This window comes from Oncorhynchus kisutch, unplaced genomic scaffold (assembly GCF_002021735.2).
Source record: "Oncorhynchus kisutch isolate 150728-3 unplaced genomic scaffold, Okis_V2 scaffold2178, whole genome shotgun sequence".
Lineage (NCBI taxonomy): Eukaryota > Metazoa > Chordata > Actinopteri > Salmoniformes > Salmonidae > Oncorhynchus > Oncorhynchus kisutch.
This window is the reverse complement of record NW_022264123.1, coordinates 19,627-34,556: the sequence shown is the minus strand read 5'-3', so window position 1 is coordinate 34,556 and position 14,930 is coordinate 19,627. Positions and strand designations below refer to the sequence as shown.

At 44.6% G+C, this 14,930-nt stretch overlaps 1 protein-coding gene and 1 long non-coding RNA gene across 2 annotated transcripts; one reads left to right on the top strand and one right to left on the bottom strand.

The window, feature by feature from the left end:
- Positions 1-509: 509 nt before the first annotated feature.
- On the top strand, positions 510-12,158 carry LOC109886155 (transmembrane channel-like protein 6; the record flags this gene model as incomplete). The annotated part of the gene is made up of 12 exons (XM_031819466.1): positions 510-665; positions 784-913; positions 1,019-1,061; positions 1,740-1,830; positions 2,225-2,322; positions 2,494-2,589; positions 5,950-6,025; positions 6,868-7,001; positions 7,495-7,671; positions 7,925-8,003; positions 10,563-10,661; positions 10,789-12,158. Coding segments are annotated over 12 exons (1,194 nt in total), but the record flags the coding sequence as incomplete, so codon positions are not given.
- Positions 12,159-12,263: 105 nt separating this feature from the next.
- On the bottom strand, positions 12,264-13,458 carry LOC116369369 (uncharacterized). The gene is made up of 2 exons (XR_004208627.1): positions 13,156-13,458; positions 12,264-13,107 (listed from the first exon to the last, which is right to left on the bottom strand). It is a non-coding gene; the product is annotated as an uncharacterized LOC116369369 (long non-coding RNA).
- Between the last annotated feature and the right edge of the window lie 1,472 nt (positions 13,459-14,930).

Sequence of the window (14,930 nt, the reverse complement as noted above, 5' to 3'; positions counted from 1 at the left end):
TTAGACTAATCATAACCGTCTCTCTCTCTCTCTCTCTGTGTAGGAGTTGTTAGACTAATCATAACCATGTCTCTCTCGCTCTCTCTCTGTGTAGGAGTTGTTAGACTAATCATAACCATGTCTCTCTCTCTAGTCTCTGTGTAGGAGTTGGTTAGACTAATCATACCGTGTCTCTCTCTCTCTCTCTCTCTCTCTCTCTGTGTAGGAGTTGTTAGACTAATCATAACCATGTCTCTCTCTCTCTAGTCTCTGTGTAGGAGTTGTTAGACTAATCATAACCATGTCTCTCTCTCCCTCTAGTCTCTGTGTAGGAGTTGTTAGACTAATCTAACCGTGTCTCTCTCTCTCTCTCTCTTCTGTGTAGGAAGTGTTAGACTAATCATAACCAATGTCTCTCTCTCTCTCAGTCTCTGTGTAGGAGTTGTTAGACTAATCAAAACCGTCTCTCTCGCTCTAGTCTCTGTGTAGGAGTTGTTAGACTAATCATAACCATGTCTCTCTCGGTGTAGGAGTTGTTAGAGGAGACAAGTCGTAAGCATGTCCAGAAGACTGCGTGTCAGAGAATAGGCCGTGTGCTGGTACATGTTCTGGCCTGGTTCATCTGTATCGGCAGTACAGTGGCCTGTGTTCTAGCTCTCTACTACTTCTCTGAGTACATGCACAAGGTAAGAGACACACGTTTTCAGCTGCTGTACATTGGTTCATTCTCCACTGACGTCTTACACCTTCTCACCTTCTGTCCCTCTCTCTCTCTTCTCCTCCCCCCTCCCTCTGACCTTCCAGGATAGTAGATCTCGTATTCCCACTAAGGACCCTCTCCTGAAGGAAGCCAGTCTGTTGGCCCTGCCAGTCGTAGTGTCTCTCATCAACCTCCTGCTCCCTGGCATCTTCAACGCTACTGCCTGGATGGAGAGTACGACTCGCCCAGCGTAAACACATACATCGCCATCAGCAGGGTAGGGGGTGGGCCTGCAGTCCACAAACTGTGTGTGTGTGTGTGTGTGTGTGTGTGTGGAGCACTATGACTCCCCCAGCGTAAACACATACATCGCCATCAGCAGGTAGGGGGGTGGACCTGCAGTCCACAAACGTGTGGTGTGTGGAGCACTAGGACTCCCCCTGCGTTCACACATACATCGCCATCAGCAGGTAGGGGGGGGGGGAACTGCAGTCCACAAACTGTGTGTGGTGTGTGTGTGTGTGTGTGTGTGTGTGTGTGGTGTGTGTGTGGTGGAGCACTATGACTCGCCCAGCGTAACACATACATCGCCATCAGCAGGTAGGGGGGTGGACCTGCAGTCCACAAACTGTGTGTGGTGGAGCACTATGACTCCCCCTGCGTTCACACATACATCGCCATCAGCAGGTAGGGGGGGGGGAACTGCAGTCCACAAACTGTGTGTGTGTGTGTGTGTGTGTGTGTGTGTGTGTGTGTGTGTGTGTGGAGCACTATGATGACTCGCCCAGCGTAAACACATACATCGCCATCAGCAGGTAGGGGGGTGGACCTGCAAGTCCACAAACAGTGTGTGTGTGTGTGTGTGTGTGGAGCACTATGACTCCCCCTGCGTTCACACATACATCGCATCTGCAGGTAGAGGGGTGGATGTGCACCCTACAGACTTAATGAAGTTATGGAGAGTTTATGGAAATCAAGAGTCTGGCTAGGTGACAGAAGTGTGTGTGTGTGTCTGTGTGTGCTAAACATGTAAAACATCTATACTATTTATGTGTTTCAGGAACCTGATGTTGAAAGTGAGCGTGCTGGTAGTGCTGTGCTTCCATTGGCTGGGCCGGATCGCTTCTGACCCCCACAGCATCGGCCTGCAGGTGAGAGGAACATTCCCGTTCCAGTATTCCGCTTCTGTCCCAACGTCCCCATTCTGTGCCCATTCTGTCCCAACCTCCCATTCTGTCCCAACGTTCCATTCTGTCCCAACGTCCCCATTCTGTCCCAACGTTCCGTTTCTGTGCACCCTCCCATCATTCTGTCCCAACGTCCCCATTCTGTCCCAACGTTCCCATTCTGTCCCAACCCCCCCATTCTGTTCCAATGTTCCGTATCTGTTCCCATTCTGTCCCAACGTTCCGATTCTATCCCAACATTCCATTTACAGCATTATGTACTCAAAATGAAATCTGTGCTGCTGTTATGACTGGTGTCTCATGTGTTGTTGATATTGCTGTTATTGTTGTTGATGTAGTTGTTGTGGTGTGTTGTCAGTGCTGGGAGAGTTTTGTAGGACAAGAGCTGTACCGCTTCCTCCTCATGGACTTCATCTTTACCATACTGGACACCTTCTTTGGAGAGTTCCTCTGGAGGTGGGCTGTCTTTCTGTGTGTGTGTGTCTCTCTCTGTGTCTCTCTCTCTCTTTCTCTCATATTCTTGCTCATAAACTCGGCAACTCGTTCAACGCGCTATACAATCTCTATTGCTTTCTTCCCCGTTCTCAACCCTTTATCCCTCATCTTCTTATGTCTCTCCTCCTGCAGGTTGTTTTCTCAGAGGGTGTTGAAGAGGAAAAGAAAGCCTGTGTTTGACATCTCCAGGAACGTGTTGGAACTCATCTACGGACAGACACTGGCCTGGTATAAACTCTAACCCTGGTCCTGACCTAGCCTCAACCCTGCACCTCAACCCTGCACCTAGCCTCAACCCTGCACCTAGCCTCAACCCTGCACCTAGCCTTAACCCTGCACCTAGCCTCAACCCTGCACCTAGCCTCAACCCTGCACCTAGCCTCAACCCTGCACCTAGCCTCAACCCTGCACCTAGCCTCAACCCTGCACCTAGCCTCAACCCTGCACCTCAACCCTGCACCTCAACCCTGCACCTAGCCTCAACCCTGCACCTAGCCTCAACCCTGCACCTAGCCTCAACCCTGCACCTAGCCTCAACCCTGCACCTAGCCTCAACCCTGCACCTAGCCTAAACACTGCACCTCAACCCTGCACCTAGCCTCAACCCTGCACCTAGCCTCAACCCTGCACCTAGCCTCAACCCTGCACCTAGCCTCAACCCTGCACCTAGCCTCAACCCTGCACCTCAACCCTGCACCTAGCCTCAACCCTGCACCTCAACCCTGCACCTAGCCTCAACCCTGCACCTAGCCTCAACCCTGCACCTAGCCTCAACCCTGCACCTAGCCTCAACCCTGCACCTATCCTCAACCCTGCACCTCAACCCTGCACCTAGCCTTAACCCTGCACCTAGCCTTAACCCTGCACCTAACCCTGCACCTAGCCTCAACCCTGCACCTAAACCCTGCACCTAGCCTTAACCCTGCACCTAACCCTGCACCTAGCCTCAACCCTGCACCTAGTCTCAACCCTGCACCTAGCCTCAACCCTGCACCTAGCCTCAACCCTGCACCTAGCCTTAACCCACTGCCCTAGCCTCAACCCTGCACCTAGCCTCAACCCTGCACCTAAACCCTGCACCTAGCCTTAACCCTGCACCTAGCCTCAACCCTGCACCTAGCCTCAACCCTGCACCTAGCCTACTGCACCTAAGCCTCAACACTGCACCTAGCCTCAACCCTGCACCTAGCCTCAACCTGCACCTAGCCTCAACCCTGCACCTAAACCTGCACCTAGCCTTAACCCCTGCACCTAGCCTCACCCCTGCACCTAGCCTCAACCCTGCACCTAGCCTCAACCCTGCACCTACCCTCAACCCCTGCACCTAGCCTCAACCCTGCACCTAGCCTCACCCTGCACCTAGCCTCAACCCTGCACTAGCCTTCATTCCTGCACCTAGCCTCAACCCTGCACCTAGCCTCAACCCTGCACCTAAACCCCTGCACCTCCATCCTGCACCTAGCCTCAACCCTGCACCTAGCCTCAGCCTGAACCTCAACCCTGCACCTAGCCTCATCTCTGCACCTAGCCTTAAACCTGCACCTAAACCCTGCACCTAGCCTCAAACCTGCACCTAAACCCTGCACCTAGCCTCAACCCTGCACCTAGCCTCAACCCTGTACCTTAACCCTGCACCTAGCCTCAACCTAGGCCTGGTAACAGGTAACTCATGACAATATCTGTGTGTAGGATGGGTTGCATTTATGCAACAACAAAAAAACTGTTTCAAAGTGCTTTGCTGATGTTGTATCATGTCTGTGTTCTGGAGGTTGTAGTGATGTATCATGTCTGTGTTCTGGAGGTTGTAGTGATGTATCATGTCTGTGTTGTTTAGGTTGTATCATCTCTGTGTTGTGGAGGTTGTAGTGATGTCTGGTGTGGAGGTTGTAGTGATGTATCATGTCTGTGTTGTTTAGGTTGTAGTGAGGTGTATCATGTCTGTGTTGTTTAGGTTGTAGTGAGGTTGTATCATGTCTGTGTGTGAAGGTTGTAGTGATGTTGTATCATGTCTGTGTTTAGGTTGTAGTGAGGTTGTATCATGTCTGTGTTGTGGAGGTTGTAGTGATGTCTGTGTTGTGGAGGTTGTAGTGATGTATCATGTCTGTGTTGTTTTGGTTGTAGTGATGTTGTATCATGTCTGTGTTGTGGAGGTTGTAGTGATGTTTGTATCATGTCTGTGTTGTGAAGGTTGTAGGATGTTGTATCATGTCTGGTGTTGTTTAGGTTGTAGTGAGGTTTGTATCAGGTCTGTGTTGTGGAGGTTGTCGTGATGTCTGTGTTGTGGAGGTTGTAGCGAGGTTGTATCATGTCTGTGTTGTGAAGGTTGTAGTGAGTTGTATCATGTCTGTGTTGGTGGAGGTGTAGTGATGTTGTATCGTGTCTGTGTTGTGAAGGTTGTAGTGATGTTGTATCGTGTCTGTGTTGTGAAGGTTTGTAGTGATGTTGTATCGTCTGTGTTGTGGAGGTTGTAGTGATGTGTGTATCATGTCTGTGTTGTGAAGTTTGTAGTGATGTTGTATCAGTCTGTGTTGTGAAGGTTGTAGTGATGTTGTATCATGTCTGTGTTGTTTAGGTTGAGTGATGGTTGTATCATGTCTGTGTTGTGGAGGTTGTAGTGATGTCTGTGTTGTGGAGGTTGTAGCGAGGTTGTATCATGTCTGTGTTGTGAAGGTTGTAGTGATGTATCATGTCTGTGTTGTGAAGGTTGTAGTGATGTTGTATCATGTCTGTGTTGTGGAGGTTGTAGTGATGTTGTTACATGTCTGTGTTGTAGTGATGTTGTATCATGTCTGTGTTGTGGAGGTTGTAGTGATGTTGTATCATGTCTATGTTGTGGAGGTTGCAGTGATGTTGTATCATGTCTGTGTTGTAGTGATGTTGTATCATGTCTGTGTTGTGGAGGTTGTAGTGATGTTGTATCATGTCTGTGCTGTGAAGGTTGTAGTGATGTTGTATCATGTCTATGTTGTGGAGGTTGTAGTGATGTCTGTGTTGTGGAGGTTGTAGCGAGATTGTATCATGTCTGTGTTGTGAAGGTTGCAGTGATGTTGTATCATGTCTGTGTTGTAGTGATGTTGTATCATGTCTGTTATGGAGGTTGTAGTGATGTATCATGTCTGTGCTGTGAAGGTTGTAGTGATGTTGTATCATGTCTGTGTGTGGAGGTTGTAGTGATGTTGTGGAGGTTGTAGTGATGTTGTATCATGTCTGTGTTGTGGAGGTTGTAGTGATGTTGTATCATGTCTGTGTTGTGGAGGTTATAGTGATGTTGTGGAGGTTGTAGTGATGTTGTATCATGTCTGTGTTGTGGAGGTTGTAGTGATGTTTTATCATGTCTGTGTTGTGATGTTTTATCATATCTGTGTTGTGGAGGTTGTAGTGATGTTGTATCATGTCTATGTTGTAGTGATGTTGTATCATGTCTATGTTGTGGAGGTTGTAGTGATGTTGTATCATGTCTGTGTTGTGGAGGTTATAGTGATGTTGTGGAGGTTGTAGTGATGTTGTATCATATCTGTGTTGTGGAGGTTGTAGTGATGTTGTATCATGTCTATGTTGTAGTAATGTTGTATCATGTCTGTTATTTAGGTTGGGGGTGTTGTTCACTCCTCTGCTTCCTGCTGTACAGATCATCAAACTACTGCTTCTCTTCTACATGAAGCAGGTAGGTTCTCCTCTGTTCTGATCACTGTGCCATGATTATACTGGTAACTTCTCTTCTACAGGAAGCAGGTAGGTACACCTCTGTTCTGATCACTGTGCCATGATCATACTGGTAACTTCTCTTCTACAGGAAGCAGGTAGGTTCTCCTCTGTTCTGATCACTGTGCCATGATCATGCTGGTAACTTCTCTTCTACATGAAGCAGGTAGGTTCTCCTCTGTTCTGATCACTGTGCCATGATTATACTGGTAACTTCTCTTCTACAGGAAGCAGGTAGGTACACCTCTGTTCTGATCACTGTGCCATGATCATACTGGTAACTTCTCTTCTACAGGAAGCAGGTAGGTTCTCCTCTGTTCTGATCACTGTGCCATGATCATGCTGGTAACTTCTCTTCTACAGGAAGCAGGTAGGTTCTCCTCTGTTCTGATCACTGTGCCATGATCATACTGGTAACTTCTCTTCTACAGGAAGCAGGTAGGTTCTCCTCTGTTCTGATCACTGTGCCATGATCATGCTGGTAACTTCTCTTCTACAGGAAGCAGGTAGGTTCTCCTCTGTTCTGATCACTGTGCCATGATCATACTGGTAACTTCTCTTCTACAGGAAGCAGGTAGGTACACCTCTGTTCTGATCACTGTGCCATGATCATACTGGTAACTGGACTATGTAGACGAATTACTATCCAACTACAACTGAATGTCAACTGACCTTTAACCTTGTCTTGACTCACAAACTGTTCTCTGGCCGTATCCTGACAGTACTCTCTCTCTCTGTGTGTGTGTGTGTGTGTGTGTGTGTGTGTGTGTGTGTGTGTGTGTGTGTGTGTCTCCCCCCCACCAGACTAGTGTGATGATGAACTGCCAGTCCCCTAGGAAGCCCTATAGGGCCAGTCAGATGAGCACCATCTTCATCACCCTCCTCTGCTGCCCTTCCTTCCTGGGGGCTGCTGTTTGTGTCAGCTACACCATGTGGAGGTAAGGAGAGATGGACAGTTGTCAGTAACACACACACTGAAGATGTTGAACACACACTGAAGATGTTGAACACACACTGAAGATGTTGAACACACACTGAAGATGTTGAACACACACACTGAACATGTTGAACACACACTGAACATGTTGAACACACACTGAAGATGTTGAACACACACTGAAGATGTTGAACACACACACTGAAGATGTTGAACACACACTGAAGATGTTGAACACACACTGAAGATGTTGAACACACACTGAAGATGTTGAACACACACCGAAGATGTTGAACACACACCGAAGATGTTGAACACACACCGAAGATGTTGAACACACACCGAAGATGTTGAACACACACTGAAGATGTTGAACACACACTGAAGATGTTGAACACACACCGAAGATGTTGAACACACACTGCTGCAATATACATTATCCACATAGATAACGTAGTATATCAATCTCTCTCCCTCCCCTCCTCTCCCTCCAGCATCCGTCCGTCTGAGTCATGTGGTCCGTTCCGCAGCCTGTCCACTATGTTCCAGTCAGGGAAGCTGTGGGTGAAGGAGTTGGAGACACACAACCCTAACCTGGCCTGGTTAGCCTGGGCTCACAGCTACATAGTGGAGAACCCTCTGTTTCTGTTCCTCGCTGCTGGGATCTTCCTGTGAGTTGCACACACACACACAGACAGACACACAGACAGACACACACACAGACAGACACAGACAGACTGACACAGACAGGCTAGCTACATGGTGGAGAACCTCTGTTCCTGGTATCTTCCTGTAAGCAGGATGATGGCTTGAGGGATTTGACACAAACTAAGTTCCTTCAGGTTGCTTTGATCATTTCTGTCAGTATCTCTGTAAAGGAGAAGTTTGTTGTGTGTTTTCATACTGTCTCTCTGTGTCTCTCAGGATAGTGATTTACTTCAACACCCAGGTGGTGGATGGACAGAGGAAGATTATCAGTCTGCTGCAGGAGCAAATAGAAAACGTAACGTCTCTCAACTCTCTTATACAATACCTTAACCCTTCATAACAGTGTGACTTAACCCTTCATAGCAGTGTGACCTAACCCTTCATAACAGTGTGACTTAACCCTTCATAACAGTGTGACTTAACCCTTCAACAGTGTGACTTAACCCTTCAACAGTGTGACTTAACCCTTCATAACAGTGTGACTTAACCCTTCATAACAGTGTGACTTAACCCTTCATAACAGTGTGACTTAACCCTTCATAACAGTGTGACTTAACCCTTCATAACAGTGTGACTTAACCCTTCATAACAGTGTGACTTAACCCTTCATAGCAGTGTGACTTAACCCTTCATAACAGTGTGACTTAACCCTTCATAACAGTGTGACTTAACCCTTCATAACAGTGACTTAACCCTTCATAACAGTGTGACTTAACCCTTCATAACAGTGTGACTTAACCCTTCATAACAGTGTTATCCAGATAGAAAACGTTCACCTCCTTTTATTACAGTACTGTCATAATAACACTGTAGTAAATAAGTACCTGTAGAAAACTGACTTTGCTGATAACTACTTTATTGAGACAAAATGTACTTACTATGACTGTGATGTGGTTGTCTCACCTAGCTATCATAAGGTGAATGCACTAACTGTAAGTCTCTCTGGATCAGAGTGTCTGCTAAATGACTCACAAACTGTAAGTCTCTCTGGATCAGAGTGTCTGCTAAATGACTCACTAACTGTAAGTCTCTCTGGATCAGAGTGTCTGCTAAATGACTCACTAACTAAGTCTCTCTGGATCAGAGTGTCTGCTAAATGACTCACTAACGGTAAGTCTCTCTGGATCAGAGTGTCTGCTAAATGACTCACTAACTGTAAGTCTCTCTGGATCAGAGCGTCTGCTAAATGACTCACTAACTGTAAGTCTCTCTGGATCAGAGTGTCTGCTAAATGACTCACAAACTATAAATCTCTCTGGATCAGAGCGTCTGCTAAATGACTCACTAACTGTAAGTCTCTCTGGATCAGAGTGTCTGCTAAATGACTCACTAACTGTAAATCTCTCTGGATCAGAGTGTCTGCTAAATGACTCACTAACTGTACGTCTCTCTGGATCAGAGTGTCTGCTAAATGACTCACTAACTGTAAGTCTCTCTGGATCAGAGTGTCTGCTAAATGACTCACTAACTGTAAGTCTCTATGGATCAGAGTGTCTGCTAAATGACTCACTAACTGTAAGTCTCTCTGGATCAGAGTGTCTGCTAAATGACTCACTAACTGTAAGTCTCTCTGGATCAGAGTGTCTGCTAAATGACTCACTAACTGTACGTCTCTCTGGATCAGAGCGTCTGCTAAATGACTCACTACTGTAAGTCTCCCTGGATCAGAGTGTCTGCTAAATGACTCACTAACTGTAAGTCTCTCTGGATCAGAGCGTCTGCTAAATGACTCACTACTGTAAGTCTCTCTGGATCAGAGTGTCTGCTAAATGACTAAAATGTCAATGTAGAAAATGTACGTTCAACACTCTGTGTATACAACCACTTAACTTGTCATGGAGTGTTCTAACACTGTATAAGGTGATAATGGAGTGTTCTAACACTGTGTATAATGTGATAATGGAGTGTTCTAACACTGTGTATAAGGTGATAATGGAATGTTCTAACACTGTGTATAAGGTGATAATGGAGTGTTCTAACACTGTGTATAACACTGTGTATAATGTGATAATGGAGTGTTCTAACACTGTGTATAAGGTGATAATGGAGTGTTCTAACACTGTGTATAACCCTGTGTATAAGGTGATAATGGAGTGTTCTAACACTGTGTATAATGTGTTAATGGAGTGTTCTAACACTGTGTATAAGGTGATAATGGAGTGTTCTAACACTGAATAATGTGTTAATGGAGTGTTCTAACACTGTGTATAAGGTGTTTATGTAGTGTTCTAACACTGTGTATAATGTGATAATGGAGTGTTCTAACACTGTGTATAACACTGTATAATGTGATAATGGAGTGTTCTAACACTGTGTATAATGTGATAATGGATTGTTCTAACACTGTGTATAATGTGATAATGGCGTGTTCTAACACTGTGTATAACACTGTATAATGTGATAATGGAGTGTTCTAACACTGTATAATGTGATAATGGATTGTTCTAACACTGTGTATAATGTGATAATGGAGTGTTCTAACACTGTGTATAACACTGTATAATGTGATAATGGATTGTTCTAACACTGTGTATAATGTGATAATGTAGTGATCTAACACTGTGTATAATGTGATAATGGAGCGTTCTAACAGTGTGTATAATGTGATAATGGAGTGTTCTAACACTGTATAATGTGATAATGGATTGTTCTAACACTGTGTATAATGTGATAATGTAGTGTTCTAACACTGTGTATGATGTGATAATGGAGCGTTCTAACAGTGTGTATAATGTGTTAATGGATTGTTCTAACACTGTGTATAAGGTGATAATGGAGTGTTCTCACACTGTGTATAAGGTGTTAATGGCCAGCTACAGTTGTTCCCTGGTGACCTGTATCATTGTGTTTCTAGGAGGGGGATGATAAGAAGTTCCTGATCACTCGTCTCCAGGCCATCCACCAGCAGAAACGACCCCTCTCCCCTCGCAGACTCACCAGTCAGGCCAGTCAGGTGTGTGTATGAGAGAGAGAGTCTGTGCCTGAAGGAGGAGAGTGTGTGTGCATGGCTGCATGCATTCCTTTGTTCCCAATTTTTCTTGGCTCACATTTCTGACCATTTTCTCCTGTCCTCTTCCCAGGATTCCAACTGTTAGCATTCCAACTACTGAAAGGGCATTCTCTCCCTTCTCATTAGAGGGAATATCTCAGAAAATGTCCTGAATGGACCAACCTGGATGTAGCTCTCCTCTCCTGCCTCTGGGAAGAGTTGTTAAGGGATTCTTCAACTGGAAAACTATTCTCATAGGATGTCCTCTTTCCCAGGAAGCTGAGTTGGGACTATAAAGGAATTTACTTCTTTACAATAACAAATCCCACAGACGCCAAAACGTGAATCTGATAGGATCCACACTCTTTCCCAGGAAGCTGGTCCTTATAAGGATTGGGAATAGGATTGGGACAAAGCAGGCTTTCCCTCTTCCAATAACAGACTACACCTCATAGGGAAAGACCACTTTATAGGATCTTACTATGGCCAGGCCATAGGCTCCACCTTACTGTAACTAGGCTCCACCTTACTGTAACTAGGCTCCACCTTACTGTAACTAGGCTACAACTTACTGTAACTAGGCTACATAGGAAATACCACTGAGTTTTAATGAACTTACTATGGCCAGGCCATAGGCTCCACCTTACTGTAACTAGGCTCCACCTTACTGTAACTAGGCTCCACCTTACTGTTTATTCTTCATGTAAATGAAAGGACATGCCACTGTCACAAAACAATGGTTTATCGACGCTCAATACTTTCAGCCAAGGATCTTTGTCCTTTTTTAAACTTGGATTGGAAGCCCTGGTCATGAGAGAGGATGTAGGGGTGAAGAGGAAACGAGACTGGGATACGGTGTGCTTGTAGGGACACAGAACGGAATGCACTTTTTAGAAACAATATTTTTTTCCCTCACAACTTTGAACAGGGAACATATCAAATGCCAATAAGCTGCCAACGTTGCACCAAGGATGAAAACAGTGGCTTTGTTAAGCAGCGTGAATTCTGTGAAATATAGGATTTGTATTTTTTTTAAATTGTAAATAGTATGATTTTTTTTTAAATTACTTTAGATGTTTTGTCAACAGTCATTTCATACCAACTGTGAACAGGTTATTTCTTTCCGTTTCTGATATAAAATGATTTTGATGTTTTATGTTAATTGGTGGTCAACACACTGCTTCTGAAATGGCACTCTTCCCTACATAGTGCACAACTTTATAGGGCGCTGGTCGTACGTAGTGCACTATGTAGAGAATAGGGTACCTTTTTGGACGCATCCTCTGTTTACTGACTCTGTAGGAAGAATCCACCTCTTAGTATCGGGCGATCTGATTGGTTCGTTCAAACAGGAAATGGTCTTAGAAGATCAACCATTGGAACAGCACGTTATTTGATTGTCTCTTTGTTTTTACATTGTTTTGTTTGTATACTTTATACGAAATTAAATGTTTTAACATATTTGTGTGTGTATTTGCTTATCTGATGTTTACCTAGTGGTTATGCTGCACTTGTACTTTTCAGTGGAGAAATCTAATATAAATCATTGAAACATACATCTTTCTATTAGTCAACACAATTATAATGTACTACAGACATGCAATCAGCACCATAAAAAGAGCTAAATATATCGACAATTTCCAAAGAATCACTTTCCTGTCATAATAGCACTCGTACATGATCCACCTAATAAATATGAAGTAGAATAGCACTCGTACATGATCCACCTAATAAATATGAAGTAGAATAGCACTCGTACATGATCCACCTAATAAATATGAAGTAGAATAGCACTCGTACATGATCCACCTAATAAATATGAAGTAGAATAGCACTCGTACATGATCCACCTAATAAATATGAAGTAGAATAGCACTCGTACATGATCCACCTAATAAATATGAAGTAGAATAGCACTCGTACATGATCCACCTAATAAATATGAAGTAGAATAGCACTCGTACATGATCCACCTAATAAATATGAAGTAGAATAGCACTCGTACATGATCCACCTAATAAATATGAAGTAGAATAGCACTCGTACATGATCCACCTATAAATATGAAGTAGAATAGCACTCGTACATGATCCACCTAATAAATATGAAGTAGAATAGCACTCGTACATGATCCACCTAATAAATATGAAGTAGAATAGCACTCGTACATGATCCACCTAATCCAATAAATATCAACTCCAAAGTAGCTTGAGTTTAGGGTTGCAAAATTCCCAGGTTTTCCAGAAATCCTGGTTGGATGATTCCCAGATTCTCTGTTAATTCCCTCCTGATTCCAGGAAACTTCCAACCGGGATTTCAGGAACATTTTGTGAAAGTTACCAAAATGTGCAACCCTTCATTGAGTTCAAACAGTTAATCACATAACCTTTTAGAGATACTAAAGTATAACCTTTTAGAGATACTAAAGTATAACCTTTTAGAGATACTAAAGTATAACCCATTATTATCCAGTTAATCACATAACCTTTTAGAGATACTAAAGTATAACTCATTATTATCCAGTTAATCACATAACCTTTTAGAGATACTAAAGTATAACCCATTATTATCCTTGTACAAAAGCATATGTGGCTAAAAGCACCATTCAGTATTATTCACCCAGGGAGAGTTGGAAGCAGCAAAATACAAATGTCTGTAATTCTCAAAACCTCCAGTAGAGAGCGCCATATCATATCGCTCCCATTCCCCACATACTGTATCATCCATCCATCTCTCCCATTCCCCCACCTACTGTATCATCCATCCAGACATCTCTCCCATTCCCCACATACTGTATCATCCATCCAGACATCTCTCCCATTCCCCACCTACTGTATCATCCATCCAGACATCTCTCCCATTCCCCACATACTGTATCATCCATCCAGACATCTCTCCCATTCCCCACATACTGTATCATCCATCCAGACATCTCTCCCATTCCCCACATACTGTATCATCCATCCAGACATCTCTCCCATTCCCCACATACTGTATCATCCCATCCAGACATCTCTCCCATTCCCCACATACTGTATCATCCATCCATCCAGACATCTCTCCCATTCCCCACATACTGTATCATCCATCCATCCAGACATCTCTCCCATTCCCCACATACTGTATCATCCATCCATCCAGACATCTCTCCCATTCCCCACATAATGTATCATCCATCCATCCAGACATCTCTCCCATTCCCCACATACTGTATCATCCATCCATCCAGACATCTCTCCCATTCCCCACATACTGTATCATCCATCCATCCAGACATCTCTCCCATTCCCCCACATACTGTATCATCCATCCATCCAGACATCTCTCCCATTCCCCACATACTGTATCATCCATCCATCCAGACATCTCTCCCATTCCCCACATACTGTATCATCCATCCATCCAGACATCTCTCCCCAATTCCCCACCATAATGTATCATCCATCCATCCAGACATCTCTCCCATTCCCCACATACTGTATCATCCATCCATCCAGACATCTCTCCCATTCCCACATACTGTATCATCCATCCATCCAGACATCTCTCCCATTCCCCACATACTGTATCATCCATCCATCCAGACATCTCTCCCATTCCCCACATACTGTATCATCCATCCATCCAGACATCTCTCCCATTCCCCACATACTGTATCATCCATCAGACATCTCTCCCATTCCCCACATACTGTATCATCCATCCAGACATCTCTCCCATTCCCCACATACTGTATCATCCATCCAGACATCTTCTCCATTCCCCACATACTGTATCATCCATCCAGACATCTCTCCCATTCCCCACATACTGTATCATCCATCCATACCAGACATCTCTCCCATTCCCACATACTGTATCATCCATCCTCCAGACATCTCTCCCATTCCCCCACATACTGTATCATCCATCCATCCAGACATCTCTCCCATTCCCCACATAATGTATCATCCATTCCATCCAGACAATCTCTCCCATTCCCCACATACTGTATCATCCATCCATCCAGACATCTCTCCCATTCCCCACATACTGTATCATCCCATCCATCCAGACATCTCTCCCATTCCCCACATACTGTATCATCCATCCATCCAGACATCTCTCCCATTCCCCACATACTGTATCATCCATCCATCCAGACATCTCTCCCATTCCCCACATAATGTATCATCCATCCATCTAGACATCTCTCCCATTCCCCACATACTGTATCATCCATCCATCCAGACA